Source organism: Anolis sagrei, chromosome 1 (assembly GCF_037176765.1).
Source record: "Anolis sagrei isolate rAnoSag1 chromosome 1, rAnoSag1.mat, whole genome shotgun sequence".
NCBI lineage: Eukaryota > Metazoa > Chordata > Lepidosauria > Squamata > Dactyloidae > Anolis > Anolis sagrei.
The window spans coordinates 42,482,200-42,505,667 of record NC_090021.1 but is presented as its reverse complement, the minus strand read 5'-3'; the positions used below and the strand labels follow the sequence as shown (position 1 = coordinate 42,505,667).

At 37.5% G+C, this 23,468-nt stretch overlaps 1 protein-coding gene across 2 annotated transcripts in view; it reads left to right on the top strand.

Moving 5' to 3' along the window:
* The window catches only part of CLIP4 (CAP-Gly domain containing linker protein family member 4), a 53,464-nt gene that overhangs the window by 19,473 nt on the left and 10,523 nt on the right, over positions 1-23,468 (top strand). Inside the window, exons 3-12 of one of the 2 annotated variants that reach the window (XM_060754127.2) lie at positions 1,789-1,928; positions 2,197-2,290; positions 4,775-4,936; positions 8,616-8,734; positions 9,461-9,697; positions 12,823-12,958; positions 14,305-14,442; positions 16,647-16,733; positions 21,744-21,887; positions 22,837-22,971. In XM_060754127.2, the coding sequence (XP_060610110.2) occupies positions 1,789-1,928; positions 2,197-2,290; positions 4,775-4,936; positions 8,616-8,734; positions 9,461-9,697; positions 12,823-12,958; positions 14,305-14,442; positions 16,647-16,733; positions 21,744-21,887; positions 22,837-22,971 (1,392 nt within the window). The remainder of the gene's footprint in view (positions 1-1,788; positions 1,929-2,196; positions 2,291-4,774; positions 4,937-8,615; positions 8,735-9,460; positions 9,698-12,822; positions 12,959-14,304; positions 14,443-16,646; positions 16,734-21,743; positions 21,888-22,836; positions 22,972-23,468) is intronic. The other variant, XM_060754128.2, reaches the window with a different exon arrangement.

Genomic DNA, 23,468 nt, shown 5'->3' with positions numbered 1-23,468 from the left:
ACACCCACATGGAGTAATTTCACAGGATTTAATTGTGCCTGAAAACATCTTTATAGAAATTGCTTTGCTCACTGCACAGTTTCGTTTGCCGGCTAATATGTATTGCAGGATGCTGCAGTTCTAGAGTTCTGTATAGTGAAGTTCACAGTAAGTTAGAACTACCAACTTGGTCTACATCATTATGAAATAGATGCTCCTATTTTATTGATTTAATTTATATTCAACCTCTCCTCTAATGTAGAACTACTAATTAAAACAAATAGCTGAAATCTATTTAATACAAAATTTTGCTATTAGAATGTGCTTATTTTTGGTATTGTTCTCACTGTTTAATTTGGCTCCCTTTTTTGTTTACAAACAAAATTTAATATGAATTAGCAACGACTGTGTATTGCTATCTCTGGAACTACCTATGTCTCCCTTGTTATCATTTTCAGTAAATTGTGGATGATTCTTTACTGATTTGCTGGATAGCTTCCTTAGATGTTCAGTTGGAAAACTATCTTATTTACACTTTTCTGAACATGCATACTTTCTTTTTCTTTCTTTGGTGACTTAGGTGCTTGTGACATTGTGCTTCAAGCTGGGAAGAAAACAATTGTCAGAACTAATCCACTTAATTAGAAAAATCTTCCTTGCATGACCAGGGATGAGGATGGTTAGCTTTCAAACTTTATTTGTTAATAGTCATTCTGATGCCTGACCTAACTGTGCAGTCACTAAGCATATTTAATTATACTATAAATAAAAGTACCTCTAACTGTATAATTCTCTTAGTGCCAATAAATTGATCTGTTTATCCAATCTGACAGTTGTATACATCAATAGGGTTTTATTCAAACTATATCATTACATGTCCCTAGTTGACAACATACACAGCTAAGATGTTGAGAATTGCTGCTGTTTATTTCTTGTGTAAAACTTTGTAGATTCTGAATAGCTTGCAAAATGTGCAACTTGTTTGTAAGACAGCTTATGGTAATTAGGAAAACTCAGATTTCTGGGGAGAGACAATTTCTGATGTTAATGACTCTGTGTTACATATGGTGATTTTTGTGTGTGCTAGTGTATTAGTTTCTTCCTCTCCAATATGTCTACTATAGTCTTGTTTACCTAAACTTTGACTTAATGGAATATAACCTTTACAGGTTTGGTACCCAGATCTCTGTGTGTACTAAGCTGCATATTCCATGTAATTCCTTGAAGCAGCCCACTAAAAGCAGGCTAAATTACTGGTGTTAAATCCTTTTTTATTGTTGCATACCTTCAAGTTGTTTCAGACTTAGTTAGAGCCTAAGGAGAACCTATTATGGGGGTTTCTTGTCAAGATTTGTTCCGAGGGGTGTATATGTGTGTGTGTGTGACATGTAACATCTGCTTCTCCTGCTTCCATCAGCAAATATTCACATTTCAAATTTCCACTGAACATCAGTATAAGCTACACATGTCTGTTACTGGCCATTGGGTCTTAATTACCAGTCAAGAAACATTTGGCAGTCATTGCATTTCACTTTTCAATGTTTTTTTCTGGTATGAAAAATGATATAGAGGATGCTGTGGGAAAGCATCAGAGGGCTCCATATGGTAGACTGTCCTTTCAACCTTCTAAATAATTTTGTGAATGAGGCAACTTGTAGCAAGAAGAATTTCCTACCATGTTAGAGTCTTCCTGACTGTTTATATAGAATGTGAATTTGGAGTTCACAAATGTTTGTTTTCTTTCTCTCCACATTCCATTGGAATATATTTTTTTTCAAAACTGTGCCTCTATCCTTTGTGTTCCCACAGAATTTTCCTTTTTTGACCCTAATGATCCAGCATGCCAGGACATTCTTTTCAATCCTAAAACATCTGTCTCAGAGCTATTTGCCATATTAAGACAATGGGTCCCTCAAGTTCAACAGAATATTGATGTCATTGGAAAGGAGGTGAGATTTCTTTATGAAGATTTTCTTAGTATACGTCATTAAAAAAAAAAAAGAATTGGACTTGGGTTGATATATAATTATACCTATTCTGCATTCAAAACAATGTGGTGTTTTCTATGCTTTTATGGCTGGGAACTGTGATACCAGTGGTTGGATGACTTATGAAGATGAAATGTGTACCAAACATCATGTGGAACTTTTTACTTGGTTGAAGTCAAGATGCATTATGTCACTGAATCAGAGTGATAATGGTCTTTTATCATCTTAGATCATCAAGAGAGGCTGCAATGTAAATGACAGAGATGGCTTGACTGATATGACAATCTTGCATTACACATGCAAGTCAGGAGCTCATGGCATTGGTAAGAGAAGACATGGGATATTTTTAATGGTTGTTGTTCTTCCTGGCAAGCAAGGCGTATGCCCTTCTGTACTTCTTCTTAGTTGTGCTGTCCTTGTTTAGATTTGTGAATACATCTATTTCTATATATAAAGACATGCTTCAGATGTTCTTTTTTGTGAAACATACAGTAAAAGAAACAACTCCTTTGAACAGCATAGAAATCATGAAAGAAGAGAAAGTCTAAAAGATACTTACATTTGAACCAGGTCTGACTGGATGGAATATTTTTTAAGACTTCAAAAATAAGAGAGATAGCATGTTTTCACTAATTGAGCAGTATGTCTAATTTCTCTTATTCAGTTCATGTCTGTATATTTTTTGTCATCTGCAAGACTATCCCCTTCTTAAAGCTGGAACTATGGTACTTGTGTATGCTCAGTTCGCTATAGTCATATGTCACAGAATTCAGTTGTATGTTCTTTACTCGTTTTTCACACCTGATCTTCTAAAGAGAATCGCTATAAGATTTCCCCCTTCCAATTTTTCAGCTCTCAGTTTTCTGATACTCTGCATTTAGTGATAAATGTTTTTCTCTAGCAGAAGTTTCAAATTATCAGGTAGGAACACATTGCAAATTATGTCAACTGAATGGGAATTTGACATTCTGTCATTTTAAAATTACAGTAAATTATTTCGGAAGCATTTGATAGATGCTTTGTAAACTCATTTTACACTGAAAAGTGAGTGCTTTTAATTCTAGCATTTGTGTGCTGTTGTATATAGAAAACAGATTTCTTTTACTCACTTGACTTTGAGCTTTTGCTTTTGAGCTCTTTTTGTCAATAGTCAGTAGGTGTATTTATGTTAACATAAAAAGTCTGGCCAGATATATATGACACTGGACAATTTGTTTTTGTGACCCATGGTACCAAGTGTTGGTTTTGTTTTTCTTCTTTGCCTTCAGGTGTTAGAACAGTGATATTCACCATACAAACCATGGTTAATGTTTTAACATCTGTGTAAGGGAGGAGGAGGTGTTCATTTTGGGTTGTGATAGAAAATCTGTTGCATTCTGATGGCTATTCCAAAATGGCACTACTACAACTGGTAGTAAAACATCCTGCCTGGGTAACCGGTACATTTGTAAGGCTTGCAATGTGTTTTGTGAATTATTATTATTATTATTGTTGTTGTTGTTGTTGTTGTTGTTGTTATTTATGCCCTGCTTTTTTCTATAAAAAGACACTCAAAGCAGCTTACAGTAAAACCAATGCAATACAATATTAAACCCAAAATGTACAAACATTAAAATAGAATAAATATTAACAGTATTAAAAATAAATAGTTAAGACTGATCGAAACCTATTCATGGCTAAAGCCATAGCACCTCGTGACTTGATATTAAAAATCTCCTTTAAAAGCCTGTCTGAAGAAAAAGGGTTTAACCTGCTGCCAGGGAGTTGACCATTCTGGCTTCCTTGGGTATGATGTTGCAGAGTTGAAGGCAGCCACTGAGAAGATCCTGTCTCTCGTTCCCATCAACTGAGATTGTGATGGAGAAAGGTCTCTCCTTAGGATCTCTCCTTAGGATCTCAGGACCCGGGCAGGTTCATACAAGGAGATGCAATCAGCAAGATAGCCTGGACCTGAGCCTTATAGGGCTTATATGCATATAGTTGGAAAAATTAATCTATGTGGGAAAACACACACAGATATTTAAGTTGATGGAAAAAAGTGTACAGAAATGTATATGTTAGAAAGATGAATACAAGAGAGTACACATTCCTGTGTGAGAAGAAAAAGAAGACTTACAGCCCCATTTGGTACTGAGATAGAACAAGGTCAGTGGTATGTCAATTTAATGGAAATGGGAATGTTAGGTTTTATATCCATAATTGTGAATAAATTAATTCCAAACCTTTTGTGTTGTAAGAGTAACAGAGCTGTGTCTTTTCTGTCTCCTATTTTATTACAGTAGAGCAGGCATGGGCAAACTTTGGCCCTCTGGGTGTTTCGGACTACAACTCTCACAATTCCTAGCAGCTGGTAAACTGGTTGGGATTTCTGGCAGTTGAAATCCAAAACTTCTGGAGGGATGAAGTTTGTCCATGCCTGCAATAGAGTGTCAAACAATGCTTAATTAAACCTAAATCAAACCATACAGTGCTGCCTGACATGTTATAAAAATTCCTAGAGGGAGGACATCTATTTGTTTGTAAAATCTGCACACCAATTTTTAAAAGCAAGTACATGTAGAAAGTACCACAGTAAAATGTAATTTCACTCAAGGTTTTCCTATTCAAAGTGTCTACCACTTATGGTAAATAAAACTCAGAGCTGTTCTGTGAAGAAATATCTTGTTAAAAATGCCTTGGTCTCATAATTGTTGCTGGAAATCTGCCAACTTTCTTTGGTCATAGTATCTGATAATCTGATGTGTTGCAATAGCTTTTTAAATGCCTGCTGAACCAAATAAAATTATTTTTAAAACACCTTTTTTTAGGAGATGTAGATACTGCTGCCAAATTTGCCTCCCAACTCATTGAATTGGGTGCAGATATAAATTTGAGGAGCCGTTGGACAAACATGAATGCTTTGCATTATGCTGCATACTTTGATGTTCCAGAACTCATTTCAGTTATTCTGAAAAATGCAAAGCCAAAAGGTAAATATTGCAAATTTTAACATCAGTAGGTGTTATATTTCTTTGCCAGTCTCCTTGTATTGGAAAGTTCTGCTTCCTGTTTTATACATGGACAAAAGGAGCAGAAACAGTGTAGAAAGGTCTATGTCCTGTGGTATAAGTAGATATTGTGATTACATGAAGGAGGGGTAGTGTATTAAGTTACATCTCTGACCATCTCAGTCACATCTTGTTATAGTTATGTATATTTTCCACATTCATGTTCTGTATCATTGGCTGCCACTTAGTGATTGGAGCCAAGAAAATTGCAGTCTCATCATGTTTAATTTTGCCATTAGTAATGAGGTCACGAAGAGTCGGAGACGACTGAACGAATGAACAACAACAACAATGTCCACATACATTCATCTGAATACATTCATGATCCACAGTTTTGAGTCTTGCAGAGACACACATCTTGTGATAAATATGTACAAAGTAATATGAGAAGAAATATTTCTGATTTAACCAGTTCACATAAAATGCATAGGTTTCATTTTAATCTCATTTCAACATCCCCTTCAAAATGTTTTGGTTTACATCATGATTTTTGTTGTTAATTGTAAATTATCATCTGACTTTGAGATCTCTCTGATAGGAAAAGTTTGGCTGTAACAATATTTGGCTAATGCATTAAATCTTTTAGCACTTCTCTGCTTCATTTTCCCTCTGGATTGGTACAAGCATGAGTTCCTTAGGATTTGGCTTTTTCAAAGAGAATAGAAGAAACTTAAGGGCTGGATGAGGAACAGCCATGGACACATCTAGTTCATGGGCAGAAATTTTGCATCCCTCTTCTAGACATTCTCTGCCTTCTGTTTTTGAAGATGTCCAGCAGCTGAAATGAAAGATATGAACTGAACTGTAAATGACTGGCACTGTGACTTTGTCATGTTATGGCAGTTGCACAGTTCTGGAGTACTCCCCATGATTTGTTAGCTGTGTTCTTTGTAGCACTATTGTATGCTTTTTATTATGACTGATCATTATAACATGAAAAGGTTACTGAAGGACTATACCTGCCAAAAGGGTTTATAGGATTCTAGTTCTTGCAGCCTTAAAAATAAACTTTTTTCAAGCTGAGTTAAATGAAAGTACTGAGAGCCAAGGAACCTTGTCTGTAATCAAAAGCATATACAAATAATTTATGGTCAGTTTGGCAGTCAGAAATTGTGGTGGTGTTACGTATAATTCCCTGCCATCAAGATCTCCAGAGGCATGTTGTGTTGTCTGTGATGCTAGATATTTTGCATCACTCCTTTTGTATGTTTGCTTCAGGAAATGGAAGGGTTTGCACAACACTAAAAGAAAAATATGCTTGATTGACTCCCAAAAGACTGAAGCCCTCAACTAAGGGAAGTGAGATCTGGAAGAAGTTGCAAAACCCTATTTGATTCAGTTCATGGCATTCGTTTAAATATTTCCAGAGGTTGAATCTATAAACAGAATGTAGTTAAATTTGGAGAACTACCTCTCTGTGCTAATTAATCCACTAGAGTGAAGTTGTCAAAATTTACTTTGATTTTGTCTTGAAAGTTAAGATGCTTACAGTCCAGGCTTTGTGAATGTCAGTCATATTGAATCAGCATGCCTGATTAAATCTGTGTGAGGCTGTGACTGTTCAGATACCTGGATTTCTTCCCCACTGTGTTGCCTTTGTAATTGCATGAAATCTGGAATGTTAGTTTGAGATGCAGAAATTGTCACTTGGGCATGAAAGTTTTGATCGCTGGGTTGCTTCACCATCTGCTGAAAGTGTATTGCTTTAGTACAGGTTAAATTTTTACTGTGTAGAGGCATCTGGATACTAGCCAGTGGTGGAAGCAAAAATAAATGGTCACTTAGAGAAAAGACTTGGCAAAACCACCTGAGTATTCCTTGCCTAAGAAATCTCTATGAAATTCATAGTGTTCCCAAAGTTGACAGGTGACTTGTAGGTATGCATGCGTGCACGTACACACGTGTGTGCATGAACATTAGGACACAAGTATGTTTTAAAGCACTATTCCTACATTATTTTCCCTGCTTTCAAATTTATCCCAAATACCCAATTTTATATTATTTTTCTCATATCATTATAGAGTTAACCAAACTCACATCATGAATAAGAAGGCTGGAAAGAGTTAACACTTCAAAAAAAAGAAAACAAATAATGCTGTTTGAATTTCAGTCTAGTGAATCTAAGATTTAGCATCACTTGTCTTGTTATACAGCCACTTCCTGGTACCGGTGACAGTATGAAGTAGGTAATAAATCGATACTATGCTTTAGGGAATGGGATGAAGGCACATAGTAGAGCAGCTTTGCAAAAGTTAGGGTCACATTAGACATAACTCTAATTATTTAAATTATGTTAAGTTGCATGGCTTTTAACATGGGAACTAACAGCCAGAGGGGAGTTTGAAAAGCATGAGTTCTTCCTCTCCAGCTGTTGTTCTGTTGAACTCTCCCTAGCTGCTTTAAGGTTCCCCCCCGTAGTTAGAACCTGATGGAGAAGTAGGGGGGTAAACTCTTCCTCATCTTTGTGCTTCTTAGAGTTCTCCACAGTTGCCATTATGTATTAAAACATGATAAATGTACGTAAATAACCTCATTTTTCTTTTGCTGGTCTTAGACTCTTCTGAATCATAGATCTGGTCAGTGCACAGGCTGGAAACTGCATCATTCGCACAATTAAAACTTGTGTGCTATCTGAGCCCCTATCCCAATTTCTTGGGAAGTCAGGCTTGGCCACAGTAGTCCACACTCTCGTTACATCTCGAATAGACTACTGCAGCAAGCTCTATGTGGGGTTGCATTTGAAGACTGTTTGGAAGCTTCAAGTAGTCAATGGGAAGCAGGCAGGTTCCTTACTGGAATGGTGTAGAAGGAGCATACAACCTCCCTTGTTGCATCATTTCCACTGGTCGCCAGTCTGCTACCGAGCACAATTCAAAGTGTTGGCTTTAGCTTATAATATGGTTCCAGTCCAGCTTATCTGTCTGAATGCTTCTCCCTTTATGAACCAGTTAGAGCATTAAGATTGGCCGAGGAGATCCTGCTCTCGGTCTTCGCTGCCTTTGCAGGTATGATTGATGGGGACGAGAGAAAGGGCTTTCTCGGTGGTGGCCCCTCGGCTGTGGAACTCCCTCCCAAGTGAGATTAGATCGGTCCCCTCCCTCCTGGCGTTCAGGAAACAGCTCAATATTTGGCTGTGCAAGGAAGCATTCAACAAATGATAGCAATACGCAAGCAGCTAAAGGAAACTGCGGGATTGATGCAATGTGCAAATGTCTTAATGTTTTAATATTTTATTATTACATCTGATGGTTTGTATAGTTTTGAATGATGTTAATTTATTGTAATATGTGATTGCTTTTAGGTTTGAAAGTTTTTTTCTTTATATTGATGTGAAGCATTGAATATTTGCCATTTAATATGTTGTGAACCACTTTGAATCCCCCTAGGGGTGAGAAAAGCGGTATATAAATGAAATAATAAATAAATAGCCATTCTGCTTTGATTGAAACAACATTGGATATGAATGTATATGCTTAGATTATAATCAGGATTAAAATTCAAATTGTACTAAGGCTATTGATAATATAATAACACTGCACAGTATCAGGCCAGCTTGTTGAAAAAAAGTCCAATCTCACATGAATCTGTTACTTAATTCTAGATGTGGATGCCACATGCAGTGACTTTGATTTTGGAACAGCCTTGCATATTGCTGCCTTCAATTTGTGCACAGGAACAGTAAAACGTTTGTTGGAACATGGAGCCAACCCTGCCTTTCGGGTGAGGTTTTGATTTGGAAGTTTTTAAAAAAGATTCTTTCTGCTACATTTGACTGTCAACTTTTCTTACTGTGTTTGTCAAAACGTCTTTCTGAAAGATAGAGATTAAAAAAATGAAAGTTTTGGAAAAATAATTCTTAGCATGTTTTGTGTTTTATATCTGTGTTAGGCTGTGCATTTGCCTCTGATTTTTTTAAAAAAATATTCTTGTTTTAAGTATTTACAGTAGTTAGGAAACTACTGGAACATAGCGGGTGCAAATTCAATGGTTTTCCATAATATACAAACCCTCAGGGCCATAAGAGATGATAATGTGAGGTGGAACCTTTCTTCTGAGTGGCTATCATCCTTTTTGTGGGGTAAATATGAGTTGAGTCAATTTCTATTCCCACAATTTTGTTTGTAAAAGGCAAAAACACAAAAGTAAACAAACAAACAAAAAGAAACAACCCCCCCCCCAAAAAAAAACTACACAGCAGATGGCTGAAATGTAGGTTATTTACAAGGTGTGAAGTGACAACATTATCCAGTTGTGTGTGAATTTTGCAACAAAGTGGAGATAAAATGTCCCACCTGCCTGAACAAAAGCTAAAGTTGTTTTGAGGTTTGTTTTAAAGAATGTTTTCATTCAGCGCTTACTTCAGCAGTCATTGCTTATCACTGTTCTGAACTCTGTTAATGGTGCCTCTGGTTTTCTTTCTTTTTTGATTTGGGGGTGTTGTTACAGAATGATAAAGGACAGACACCAGCAGATGTGGTTCCCGACCCAGTAGACATGCCATTGGAGATGGCAGATGCAGCAGCAAGTGCTAAAGAGATCAAGCAGATACTCTTAGATGCAGTGCCTCTATCTTGTGACATTTCCAAGGCCATGCTTCCTAATTTTGATAATGTCACTGGCAAAGATGTTCTAGGATCACTTGGTTTAAAGCTCGGAGATCGAGTTATCATTGCAGGACAGAAGGTATGTGAAATAAACAAACTGCAAAACAGGATTGAGAAGACTTCAGGGCTCAAAATGCGGAGGCACTGGGTTCCCATCGCCTGTCTCAGTCTCAAGAAGTGAATGGGCAGAAAGTAGATTTCTGTCTCCTAGGAAATCTCTAGATGATATTGTAGATATCATCAAGGGATTTCTAGTTTGTAATTTTTTAACAGCAGCAAAGGGATGCAAGCTCTGCTCCATTATTTGATTGTGCTTTTCCTGGATGGCCGTGTCATCTTTTTCAACTCTTTGATTCGATGTCAGGAATCCTCTGGTTCCAGAAATATAAAATAAATCCTACTTCCCTAATTGTGATCCATTCTGTTTTCCCAATACTTCTTTTTGTTTTGAGCCCTAGAAGTAAGGGCATGAGTAAGGGCATAGTTAACAATACAATATTATACACATCTTTAGGAGGAAGCTCCATTACATTTAAAGTTTTAAATTAAATTTTAACTTAAGGAACTTATTCAGTTTGTTGGTGTATCTTTCTGATCTTGGCCAGCAGTGATTGCTCTTCACGGTTGGTTGTCTGAGAATTTAGTCATGTTTTTGACTGTTATTGTATCTGATGGCATTAAGATTCACAGTAATTCTGTGCAAATGGGATTTTTAGGTAATAATGAACCCTACTTTAGCTCTGAAATGTAATAAAGTATAAAGCCATCTCCACAGTTACCCAAGCAAGTATGAAATAAAACCTTTTGCAAAGCTGTATGTTTTCACTTTCCACATAAGAGTATCAGGGAAAAGCATATTATTGGTCCATAAAGTCTGCATTTGATTCTGAACTGTTTCTCAGCCATTTACTGCAATGAACCAGTGGGAGATTGTTTTTGAGAACTATCTGTAATTCTGTATCCCTTGAATAGGTCAGGGAGTCAAACCCATATATAAATGTCACATAGGCCTTGCCCATACAAGGAATATGCAGCTGTTCTCTGTTCTGTAATTGATCAACAAAACATGGTATCAGATTAACTTGGTATCAAGGCTTGGCTTTTTGAGCAGGCATTTGCAAATACAGTGTAACAGACATAGGAAAATGTAAAGACTGGATGGTGTGATTGGACAAGGTTTTTAACAAGGAGACCCTAATAATATATGCTTTTATTGACTTTGTTATGGTTTTATATTATCTTAATGTTTTTAATTGTATTTTATGGTGTTGGTACCGACTGTAAACCTCCCCGAGTTGCCTGCGGGCTGAGAGAGACAGTATATAAATACAGTAAATTAATTAATTAATTAATTAACTGTGACTGCCCAAACTTTGTCTTTGTGACATTTTTTGCATCCATGAAGTTGTGTTTCAAAATGCAGTTTTCAAAGTAACGCTAAATGTTTCATTCTTCAAAGTTCCTGAAATTACATTCTACAGCTTATAATTAGATGTATGATGTATGAATTTTCAATTGTGATTAATTGATAGTGTTTCAGAATGGTTAGTCTTTCATGTGACTCAGATCCCGAAATCTATGCCAGTAAGAGTATCATTATATGAACTCCATGGTCTTGCCAAAGGTTTACACTGTTTTAAGAATTATGTGTCCCATAAGTACTATTATGAGTGTCAGTGTTATGTAGTGGTTTGAGCATTGGACTACGATTCTGGAAACCAGGGCTTAAATCACTGCTTGGTGTGGAAATTTTAGGCAAGTCACACTCTCAGATTATAGCAAAAGCAAGTGACCTCTGGTTAAATGTTGTCATAAAAACCCATGATAGGGTTGCCTTAGGTTTACCATTGGTTAGAAAGAATATAATAAAGAACACAACAACAATAAGGACAGTAAGTTTTCAAGTTACTGTTTCCAGAAATTATTAAAAACTAGTAATATCTACAGAATCCCAAATTATTAATATAGCAATTATTTTGTGTACTTGCAAAATAAAACATTTGTATGGACATTTAAAACACAGCCTAGTAATTTAAGAACACTTATTAGCATTATTGTTGTTTGCATTTCAGAGCAGTTTGAGGAGGGGAAGGATGGAATGGGAATCATCCTGTGAACAAGTGAAGCTTGTTCATGAAACGTTGAATTTAGTTTACTGGACACAATTCAGAGGATGGCAAGCTTAATAGGATGTCTGTTTCTACCACAGCATTCTCTTTGTACACTACACTGAATGAGTAAGGTCAAAGCTGATATTGCTGTTTGCCATATGGACTTGAAAATTTATTTATTTAATTAATTTATTTACTGCACTTATATACCTCTTTTCTCACCCCAGGGGGTAGTCAAAGTGGTTTCCAACATAAACATGGCAAAATTCAATGCCAAACATACATGTGAAAGACCAAGACATACAATCAAACAATAACATATACTATGAATTAAAATTATTACTTGGTTCATCTTGGTTCAGCATTTACCCTATACATATACATATGTGAGATACACACACACACATGCAGTGTTCATACTGGATCTTGACTTCTGGATCTGCCTGTCTTGGTTTTAGGATTGGGCAGAAACAGTTATTTGCATAGGCTATCTTGTATATACTCTGTATATTGTAAATTCTGTGGTCAGCTTCTGCTGGAAGTTGACCATAGAATTGCACTACAGGACCTAGATATGTCGAGGTATTATCTCCTGGAATCTCTAGGGGTATATCTACACTGTTGAATCAATGCAGTTTGGCACTACCTTGATTACTATAGCTCAATGCTATGGGATTCTGGGATTTTTAGCTTGGTGAGGCACTAGCACTTTTTGGCAGAGAAGAAGGTTAAAGACTGTCTAAAACTACAGCTTCCATGATTTTATAAAATTGAACCATGGCAGTTAAAATGGTGCCAGACTACATTAATGTTATAGTCCTCCAGCATGACTCTGGAGGTTCCTAGAGAGAATGTTTTAATCAAATCCACAAAGGTCAAATCTAGAAATATGGAGGTTAGATTTACTTAATTATTTACATCATTTGCTCAATTGTAGCTCAACAGTTTCATAAATTTATTTGTTCATTGGGTTAAATCCAGTTGAACTAAAAATTGGATTTAGGATTTTTTGTGCATAAATCACATAGAGATTTTATTAAACAGTAACTAAATGTTGATAAGTACAGCATGTTTTTCCTTCACTTTTGTTCAGGTTGGCACACTACGATTTTGTGGCACAACTGAGTTTGCTAGTGGACAGTGGGCTGGCATAGAATTGGATGAACCTGAAGGGAAAAACAATGGAACTGTTGCAAAAGTGCAGTATTTCAAGTGTGCACCAAAACATGGTAAAGGTTTTTTTTCCCCTTGTTACATTATCTTATAGTCTGTTTCATATAATCTTTTAATGTGATCAGAATAATTGTCAACCATTTTTTTCACTTTTCCTGAGTTGAAGTTAGGCTGGTGGTGCAGCATTCATAGACCAATTCAAAGTGCAGGTTATTACCTGCAAAGCCCTAAACAGTTCAGGTCTTGCTTATTTTCATGATATCTCCCTCAATGAACTGGCATGGGCTCTGAGATTTGAAAACTTGGATGTTCCAGTGTGCCTTTGAATAGCTGTTTAGCACCTGATTAGGACTGTCCAATTTCCTAACTTATCGTTTTGATTTCCCAGCACTTTACTTTCCAGTCCGGCCCTACAGTTTTTGTGTTTGAACAAACCCTTGCTCTGCCCTATCAAATTTGAACGTGCCCACTTTTCCTGGCTACTGGTATGTGCCTTTGAATAACGGTTTAGTGCCTGATTAGAACTCCCCAACCCTAACCTATGGTTTTGATTTCCCAGCACTTTACATCCGGCCTGACCCTACAGTTTTGCGTTTGCAAAGCCCTTGCCCTGTCCTGTCAATCCTGAACATGCCCACTTTTCCAGGCATCTAATAATGATGTCAGTTGAAGTCTTTTGAAGATTTTTTAAAAATTGTTTTGATTTTATTGGTTTAATTATATTTTATTGTTATATGTTTTACGTGTGTTACTTTGTAACCCTTGTTTATGCTGGGCCTGCTCCCCATGTAAGCCGCCTCGAGTCCCTTCAAGGAGATGGTGGCAAGATATAAGAATAAAGTTATTATAAATTTATTATGGATCCTGTGAATGATGCTCATAAGTAGATATCAACTAAATGTTTACAGTTATCAGTTGCTTCATCTTTGTATGTTAAATAGATTGCCTTGTAGTTTGGTTGACATTTCATATTGGTGCTGGCTGTAGTAATGGGAATAGTATGCTCTGTGCCTGTATTGTGACATTCCTGAAACTGTGTGTGTTTCTGTTACGTTAGAATAACAAAAACTATACTCGCAAAGTATGAAAGTGATGGGAAGATGGTTAGGGCACAAGGAAGACAAATGAGGCTGGCATTCTTCTTAATCATAGGCTTGTACTTGTGAATGCTTAAGTGTTCCAGGTTTATAATGTGCTCCACCCCCTGTCCATAAAGGAGAAACAGTAGCACTTGAAGGAGCATTGTAAGGATAGAAATGATTAAAGGCTGAATACAAAGCTGTTGAATGCTCTGCAGTCCTCTAAATAGTTGAACAGGCATAAATATTTGAATAGGGCTGTTGAGGAATAGCTGAGGTCTGCAATTAATAGCTGTTACCTCCCGTGTGTATTTTCCTGACAGGTATCTTTGCACCGCTCTCTAAAATAAGTAAAACTTCAGAACGGAAAAAGAGCACAAGAATTTCCTCCTCACGTCCTTTGCCTGTAGCAAAGTCCAAGAAAATTGATGTAACCCGTGTTTCTTCCAAAGTGAATTCTGGTAGGTATTATAGTCTTTTATTTTTATTTTCTGCCAGGGGACATTAGGACAGGGATGAGCAGTATCCAGAAGGTGGGGGCTCTTAGCCTTGGGTCTGTGATGACGCATCTGCTATGTATTCAACATTTTGCCATTCCAGACTAATATATGTTCCCTTTATGTTTAAAAAGACTTTTTGCAAGGTTTTCTCCATTAAAATGGTCAGATATATTCTGAGATGTATCTGGGATCAGTTTCAGCTCTGTGAATCCCTGGGGCTTCCAACCACTTATAGCTTTGAGTTCCTGAGCCTAATACAATTATTGCTATTTTGAGCACAGGTACAAAACCAGCAAAACTATTGTAATACTAGATAGAGCAGATAGAGCAGAAATAAACGTAGTATCAACCTACATTGATTTTTAAAAACTCGTTTCCACCTATTGTTGTTTAGAGTGTATTTATTCTTTTCCATTTGTTTTAGTTTGAGAAAAACTCTTTAAAAATACTAGTTATACTACATCAAACTACTTGTACATCTAGCTCAGTGTTGTCAGTACTTTAACTTTCTAAAGTTTTAGGCTTTCTCAGGTTTGCCTGGAGATGCCAAGGATGCTCAAGACACCCTCTAAATGTAAATCTTGGGCTGTATGTGTTCAGTTAGGGCCCATTCTATTGAAATTCTTTTCAATAGGTGCATGTGCAGCTTTGTCATTTTTTTTTAAAAAAAATATCTTCAGTTAATTCCTCAACCTCCCATTAAACAATCCCCTTGCATTTTAAAACTTTTTATAGGATTTTACCTAAAATACTGGCTGTAATTGTAATTTCTCAAAAGAGGCTGGCAGAGGAGTTGTTGAGTGATGGTGATCTAGCTGTCTGTCACTCAACACTACTAGTAGAAGAGAAAGTCAGCCATTAGAAATCTTGTGGTGGTGTAAAACTCTACTGTGAATGCTGTACCTATCAGCAGTAAGGACCATGATGGGATGAGCTGAAGTAGAGGCAAGAGCATGTCTTCCTTCAGGCCAAAGATATCTTGATTTAAAAAAGAAAATCTCCATATTCACCACTTTGGTCCTGGTGGTGAAGGATCCCTGGAGTCCTCTATCATTGTGTCCTAAATGGGTAGATGGCATTAAAAAAGCTCGCCAAGGCCTTGGTTTTCATTCTGCTTATTGTGGAAATCCACCCCTCCCCCAACATGGTAGGACCCATTGGAACAGATTCTTTTTTAAAAAATGCAGGGACTAAAAAAAAGGTGTTCGGCTTGCCTTTTCAAATGCTGCTTTTTCTCTCAAACATTTTATTTAAATAAATGGTTTGCTTATTTATTAAAATAGAAAACACGCAGGCAGTGGGATTGCATTGTCCCACTGCATGAATCCATTTCTGGAAAACTAATCTGCAAAAATTTGAGTTCCTGATAGTCTTTGAGACTGGTCTGATAAACGTCTAAGAATAGACCACATTCATAAGTTAGTAGAAAAAAATAACTGAACAGCTGGATTAAGCCAGTTGGTGTGATTTAGCTGATGAGAAATAAAAGTTCTGTCCTTTGTGATAGTTGCCAACAAGATCAGCTGCCAACTAACATTCTTTGCTAATCGTGGCAGGTTGTCTATTATTAATATGGAATAGAGATTCCACTGAATAGTACCTAACTTCATTACTATTTCTAGTGCATATTTTATTGAGGGTTGGTGCTATTTTGGCATAGGCAATTTTGTTATGCAAACAGTTGATTCTGTTTTTAGAAATTTTTTTCTGTGTATCAGAAATTTTATATTAAAAGCCCCTTTGGGATAATTCAGAACTTTTTTGATGTTAGTGCTGGCAAATTTTAGGGTGGAAGTTAAACTTTATATTAGAAATGTGTGATTACAGTCTCCTATAGTATAATTTACAGAATCCACATGGCTTGGGGTATTTTGGTTTCATGGTTTTAATTTTTTTTACTTATAAGTTTGTAAAAAAGCCGTGTGTGTGATTATTTTGCCTTGCTTTGGAGGTTTTCCTAGCTCAAATGTGTATCTACAGAACCTATCTTCCTCATAACTTGGGGATTGCCTATATCTGAAAAAGAGTAAGGGAACATTCTGTCATATATGATCAAAAAATTATCTATAGGAACTTAAAGTCATTAATTTGTTGTCATGATTGTTCTTTGGTGTACAATGTGGACTATTGTTATGTTGTGATGGCTTTATTGATTTGGCTCACAGGCTTGTCTGCACTGAAAAAGGAGAGTACTTCTGATTCTGCATTTTTGGGCAATGAAAGAGGAATTAAAACTCTACCCAGTAAAGAAGGTAATTTGTTCCTTAGATGTTTTTTGTCTGTTATACTTAGAATAGGCATAGAAAATGCCATATAAAACAGTAATATTCCATTTATTTCAGAGAAACATGTGTTTGTTTTTAGTCATTCACTGGCAAAAAGGTGAAACTGGAAAAAAGGTGAAAGAGTTAAGGAATTAAGGGAGATTGGAGTGAAGTTGTTCTTGTTTTAATTGTTAAAAAATGGCCAAAAAGTGTTTATTGTTGCTTAAATATTTATTCTTGGGCTATGTTTCACAATCTCTTGGGCAGTTAATGCTGGACACCAAAGTGCAGATGGAGTGATGTTGTACTTACTTTAATGGTTAGTAAGGTCACTATTTCACACAGAGACTAACACAGTTTTAAACATGTTTAAAAATGTTTCCACAGTCGTAAACTATAAATTTACCCTCTTTCTGATTAACATGTTTATATGGTGATGTTGAGCAATTCTATAACAAATTGTACATGTTCACACCCATTTGAAATCTTATTTCCAGATGCTTGGACATCCCATTGATTTTAATGGAGTTTATTTCCATATAAGTGTTCTTTGGTTCAGATACTTAAGCCTCGGGTGCTTAAATAATGCACTTAAAACTGAAACATTCACCCTCAATTTTAGCTGTAGGCTATTCCCTTTTTGATTAGATGGCAATGCATATATTATCTGCTAACTGAAGCTCTGGGATCATTCATATGTATACTATTTTTCCACAAGATGGTGCCCAAAGCGGCTCTATGCATATCAGATGAACGGGAATACATAAAACTATTCCAAAACATAGTACAGACTATATATATTATAATTTAAATGTTTCTCTCTGTCTGTTAAGTTACATACACCCACATGTTTGACTACAAAGTCATCAAATTTAGTGAGTTATTTAATAGCGCCCAAATGAAGAGCATATTGAAACCAAACCTCCTAGAGAGATTAAACTGACAGACTCTCTTTATTATTTTGCAGGCAGGCAGGATAGAGCAGTAGCTGAGCTGTGTTCTCTTCTCTTTAATTTTCTTACATTTTTGAAAGCTTATGTGGGGACTTTGGTTTGTGTTCTTTTCCTGAGCACATGGTTCAATGGGAATAGGGGCTTCTGATGAGTCATTGGCTTGCTTGAGGGTGAACCTAGTCACAAACACTCTATAACTGCTGGTTTCTGGAGTGGCATCTCTGAGGGCCACTGACATCCCTCTTGTAGCATGCGCTGCCATTTCAGTAAAAATTAAAACAGTCGGAAAAGGATGAAAGAAAAGTAACTGTAAGGAAGGGTAGCAGAAGGATCTGCTGTTTGCTGCACTGTGTATATAGTGTTTGTCTTCTTGCCAGAAAATCTCACTGACTACACTTTCAGCTAGTGCAAACTGGTCCCAGTCTTGTAAGAGAAGGTTGGTGCATTATAGCTACATGCTGAGATTCTTCAACACATCAGAGAACATCAGGACTTTCTGGATGGAACAGAAAAGGAGATCCTGAGAACCAACACAGGAAGAAACTGCCAGTGTAAATGAAGAGGGCTGTAACATGGAGGAAACACCCTGGAGGACAGTCACACTCAGAAGTAAACCATGCACACATTATTTGAAGCTGCTCAAACTAAACAGTCACTTCCTACATCCTGCCTTCCTGGCCCATGCAGCTGCCCCTCCCTTTGACTCTGCCAGTCTCCTCCCCTCCTCCCAAACAGAACCCAGACTCCTCTTAGCACTTGGTGGGTCAAGAACAAGCCTGAGGGAATGGGCTCTGAGAGGTCCTCTTCCGCTGACCCAGCCAAAAGTCAGAGGGAGAGAGCAGGAAAAGCAGTGTTGGACTCTACCTTCCTTAACTGCTCTTGAGGGAGAACTGTATGTCCAAGGAATACAAACCAAGTCATCCTGCTTTCAATACCAGGAAATATTTGAATGGATTAAGCAGGAGTGTGTCTGCAGGAGACAGTCTAGTGATTAGTAGGTGCCGACATGAGTTTGTTAAAACCAAATCCTGCCAAACCAATATTATATCTGGTTTTAATCAGGTCAGTAGCTTAGTAGATGGTTGAAATACTGTGGATGCCATTTATCTGGATTTCAGCAAAGCATTTGATAAGACGTCCCATTATATTTTGATTAGCCAATTGAATAAATAAAGAATAGATGGAAATGCATCAATGGATCCATAATTGATTGGAAAACCATACTCATCGGTGAGTCAACAATGTGATGTTTCACCAAATAAGACAAACATTAACAGAAGTATGGTTTCCAAGATGAAGGATGTAGTAATCCCACTATATTTTGTGCTAGTCAGGCCTCATCTGGAGTAGTTCAGTTCTGGGTTCCTCATTTTAAGAAGCATTTTAAGAAGAAGAAGAGCAGTGGAAATGATAAGATGTAAGGAGAACAAAAGGTAGAAGTTGAAGGTGTTGAGCATTTCAGCTTGGTGAACAGAAGATTGAGGGCTGACATGATTGCACTTTTTAAATACCTGGAGGGCTGCAACAAAGAGGAGGCTGCAGCTGCCTCAGGGGATAGAAGTAGGCCTAATGATTTTAAGTTACAGAAGGATAGATTGTGATTTGACATTAAAAGGAACTCCTTGGCAGTGAGAGTGGTTTGATAATAGAACTAATTGCCTAAAAAGGTGGTGGGATCTACTCCTGGAGATTCACCTTTGAGTAGGGGTTGGGCTTGATGTTCCATAGGATCCTTTTCAACTCCTTGGTTTTATTTATTTACCATATTTATATACCGCCTCTCTCAACCCGGGGTCAACTCGAGTTGGTTTACAGTCGGCAGTCAATGCCCCCAAACAACATAAATACAGTTAAAAATATTACATATATTATATAAACCATGTAAAAGCAATAGAACAATAAAACCATAAAACACAAGTCCTCAGCGTCTCATCACTAAAATCATTTTTCCATTGCATCATCCAATCGTTCTGTGGATCTCAACTAGTCTGTTACACTGTGTCTGCAAATGCCTGCTCAAACAGCCAGGTTTTGACTCTCTTTTGAAATGTTAGGAGGGAGGGGGCCGATGTAACATCCCTAGGGAGGGTGTTCTATAGCCAAGAAGGCCCCGTTTCTCGTTCCCGCCAGTTGCATCTGCGAAGGGGGCAGAACTGAGAGCAGGGCCTCACCAGACTATCTTAAGCGCCTAGATGGTTCATAGGGAGAGATGCTTTTGGACAAGTAAACTAGGTCGGAACCGTTTAGGGCTTTAAAGCCAGCACTTTGAATTGTGCCCGGTAGCAAACTGGCAACCAGTGGAGCTGGCGCAACAGAGGAGTTGTGTGCTCCTGGAGCACAGCTCCTGTTAACAACCTGGCTGCTGCCCGTTGGACCATTTGAACAGTCTTCAAAGGCAGCCCCACATAGAGCGCATTGCAGTAGTCTATATGATGTGTAACCAGAGCATGGACTACCGTGGCCAAGTCAGACTTCCCAAGGTACGGGCGCAGCTGACGCACAAGTTTTAACTGTGCAAATCCTCCCCTGGTCACCGCCGAAACCTGGAGTTTCAGGCTCAGCAATGAGTCCAGGATCATACCCAAGCTGTGAACCTGCGTCTTCAGGGGGCGTGTAACCCCGTCCAACACAGGCTGTAACCCTATGGCCTGTTTTATATATTTGATTCCTCAGGCAGAAAGGATGTTCATGCACTGTGCTATTTATATTTTGTTGATACTTTCATTATATTTTTAATTTTTGTGTGCCTTACATTTTATAAACAACTTTGACCAGGCAGGAAAAGTTACGTTTTTGGGTCACAGCTCCTGAAACCTCCCAAACAGGAATTATCAGCCTTTGATCTTAGCCCTTTCCAAATGCCCCTTTTCCAAATGCCCCATCTTATGATACTGAATTCTAACTTTGATCATTGAAATTCCCTATTATAGGATTTCAAATATTTAGAGCACATATGTGTGTAAAGATCTCAAGATGTCATACAGATTAGTAATTTAAGGGTTGCTTCCAGTATTAAGGGCATACCTAACAACACATTCTAGCCCTTTGGAATTGCTCTATCCATAATGATATAATTTTGTGTCAAAAACCAGCTCAGAGTAGAAAGCTCAGGGTTCATAGGACAGTAGTCATTTTTATAGCTCCCCAGTCATCATGGACACCCTTAAATCCTAGAGAACAACTTCCCATTTGTGTTAGGGAATGGGTGAAGTTTTTGGCCTGGAAATGGCTCAAAACACCATAAACCCTCCCTGGAAATGTGGCAGTTTAGGTTTTTTTGATCCTGAGTTCCCTGAACTCCTGAAACTAACAAATCTAAATAGGAAGCAAAAATGACATATCATCACTTCTAGTTTGCCAGTGATGCAGTGGTGAGTTTTCCCTGAGTTCTTGCACCCCCCACTGGACCCACACAGTTGTCTAGTCCTGGTTTAACACATCAGACTTCTATGAAACTGTTATAATTTGTAACAGACATATAAATCAGTATTATCCACAGATTTATGGATAAATCGGCTCAGATCTATATCTTGTTGCATACTCTTCATTATTGGTTAGAACGTACCAGAAGAGGAAGCTATAAAGAAAAGGGAAAGTTAGAGATAAATCTTTGTAGGCAGCATGTGCATCAAGATTTCATAAATTGAAATGAAAATGATTTACCTCACAATCTTATTTTATAGACTGGATTTTAATATTAATATGGTGCGTAATGGCATGCAGTAGGCACTAATCCACGCACTTCATAATTCACCCACAAAATGTCATTCCCCCTGTTTCTCATCAAAGATTTAATAGACTGGCTATCAAAAGCAAAGGGATGATGTCGTTTATTACTTTAGGCTACATTATTTTTACAATTATGCTCCATGTTTACAAGTGCTATATGCTATTAAAATAGGCTTGGAAGATGGAATGGTGTCCATCAGTAGCAGCCACCCTTTCCTCTTGTTCTGTTAGATGGGGGAATGGAAACCTTTGCAAAAGTCTGCCTTGGATGCCTCTTTCTTTTCTTTGAGTGGCTCTTTGGTTTATTAATTTTTAGCAACTTCCCTGGGATCTAGCAGCAATTCATCTTCCACTACTTCGTTAGACAGCAAGAGAAATTCTCCCAAGAAGTGGAACTCCTCAAGCAATAATAAGAAAGAAGGTTCAACATCCCATTCTGTTGCATCCAAAAATGTTGCTGGTATGGTTTCTATTCAGTTGTTCCTTTAGAAATGCTACTTTATGAAATACAATAGTAGAAACGGGCCTTGTGTTGTGCTAAGGTAAATGTAGACTTCTTTTAATGTAACAATTAGAGGTTCTGTCTACAGATTTTTGGGATGAGTTTGTTATCGTGAAAATCAGTAGGGTTGTTAGGGTTTGCAAAATTCAGTCATTATGCTGAGTGCAATAACTATATGAGGTCACCAAACCTTGCTGGTTTGACTTCTTTTAAACTTCATGAGGATGATGGCCATCCATCAACAGATGTGGCATGTTAAGCTCCAGATTTAAATTAACATATTAGAAAGGGGAGCATGCCAGATCGTTCCTTGTATGTCACTGTGCATGCACAAGAGAACTGAATTCTCAGGGTGCATTTTGTGAATGCTTCAATTGTAATTACCCCATTTTATTTAGCCGAACATTTTTGAAGAAAAGTAAGACAGAGCTACAAATCTTAAATGCTCCAAGGAACCTTTTTCATTCCTGTTCAGTTCTCTTTTGTATCACATCAAACTGAGTTTAGTGCTTGCCTGTTTCCAAGCTGTAGGAGGCTTTGTGTGGTTTCATGAATCAGATCCATAGATAAATCAACCAAAAAGACTCGCCTATCAAAAATGGTAGCACATGTCAGATTTCTTTAGGGAGCTGCACTTTGAAGACAGCTGCTAAATTTCAGGATTCTAATTCCCTCTAATTGTGCCAATCTTAACTGCATATAAATTATAGATATACAGTGTGCTAAATTTCAAAAGAGCACACAGGCATATTTACTTAGTATCTAAATTTTCTGCTGAGATGCTGCTTAGTTTCATTAAAGTAACCTCCATTGTGATGGTGTTATCTGTGAATAATTAGTAATAATCTTTTTCTCCTTTGATGTGGCTCAAATATGTCCCTTCATTTTTGTGAATTTAATTGAACAGGGGAAAATTACACTCTCCCATCTGCAAGGAGAAATCCTTTTGATGATGGGGAAATTCAGATTGGAGACAGAGTGCTTGTGGTTGGACAGAGAACTGGAATAGTTAGATTCCATGGAACAACTAAGTTTGCACCAGGTAAGCTGTTTACGTTTGGCATCCATCTACAGATTCTGCTTGATAGTTTTTCTTTCCTTTCCCTCCCAAGATGGCTTTAAGCTTGCCTTGATTCAGGGAGTGGCTGCATAGCTAATGTAGAGTTAAATCCTGTGGAACAGAAAAGCAGCGAGCATCATTGTTTAATCATTGTTTAATACTGGATATTTTTGTTACGGTTCTCACAGGGTTAGCTCAAAACAGAGGACAAAATACTGCTCCCTTGATTCAATGCACAGAAGCCACTGTTAGTGGGATCCACCACATCAGAATCTAGCAGGCTAGCTGAAATTTTTCACATCATGCCACATGACATGCATGGCTCTATCTTCCAAGAGATAGAAAGGGCTGTGAGCTCAGGTGGAACAGTCATGGGGTTGCTGTTGCTCCTCTGTGGCCTCAAGTGGTAGCCATAGTCTGCCAAATTATAGGGACAGCCCTGGGTTATTGTGTGAATTGCATAGACAGTTTCTTTTTTC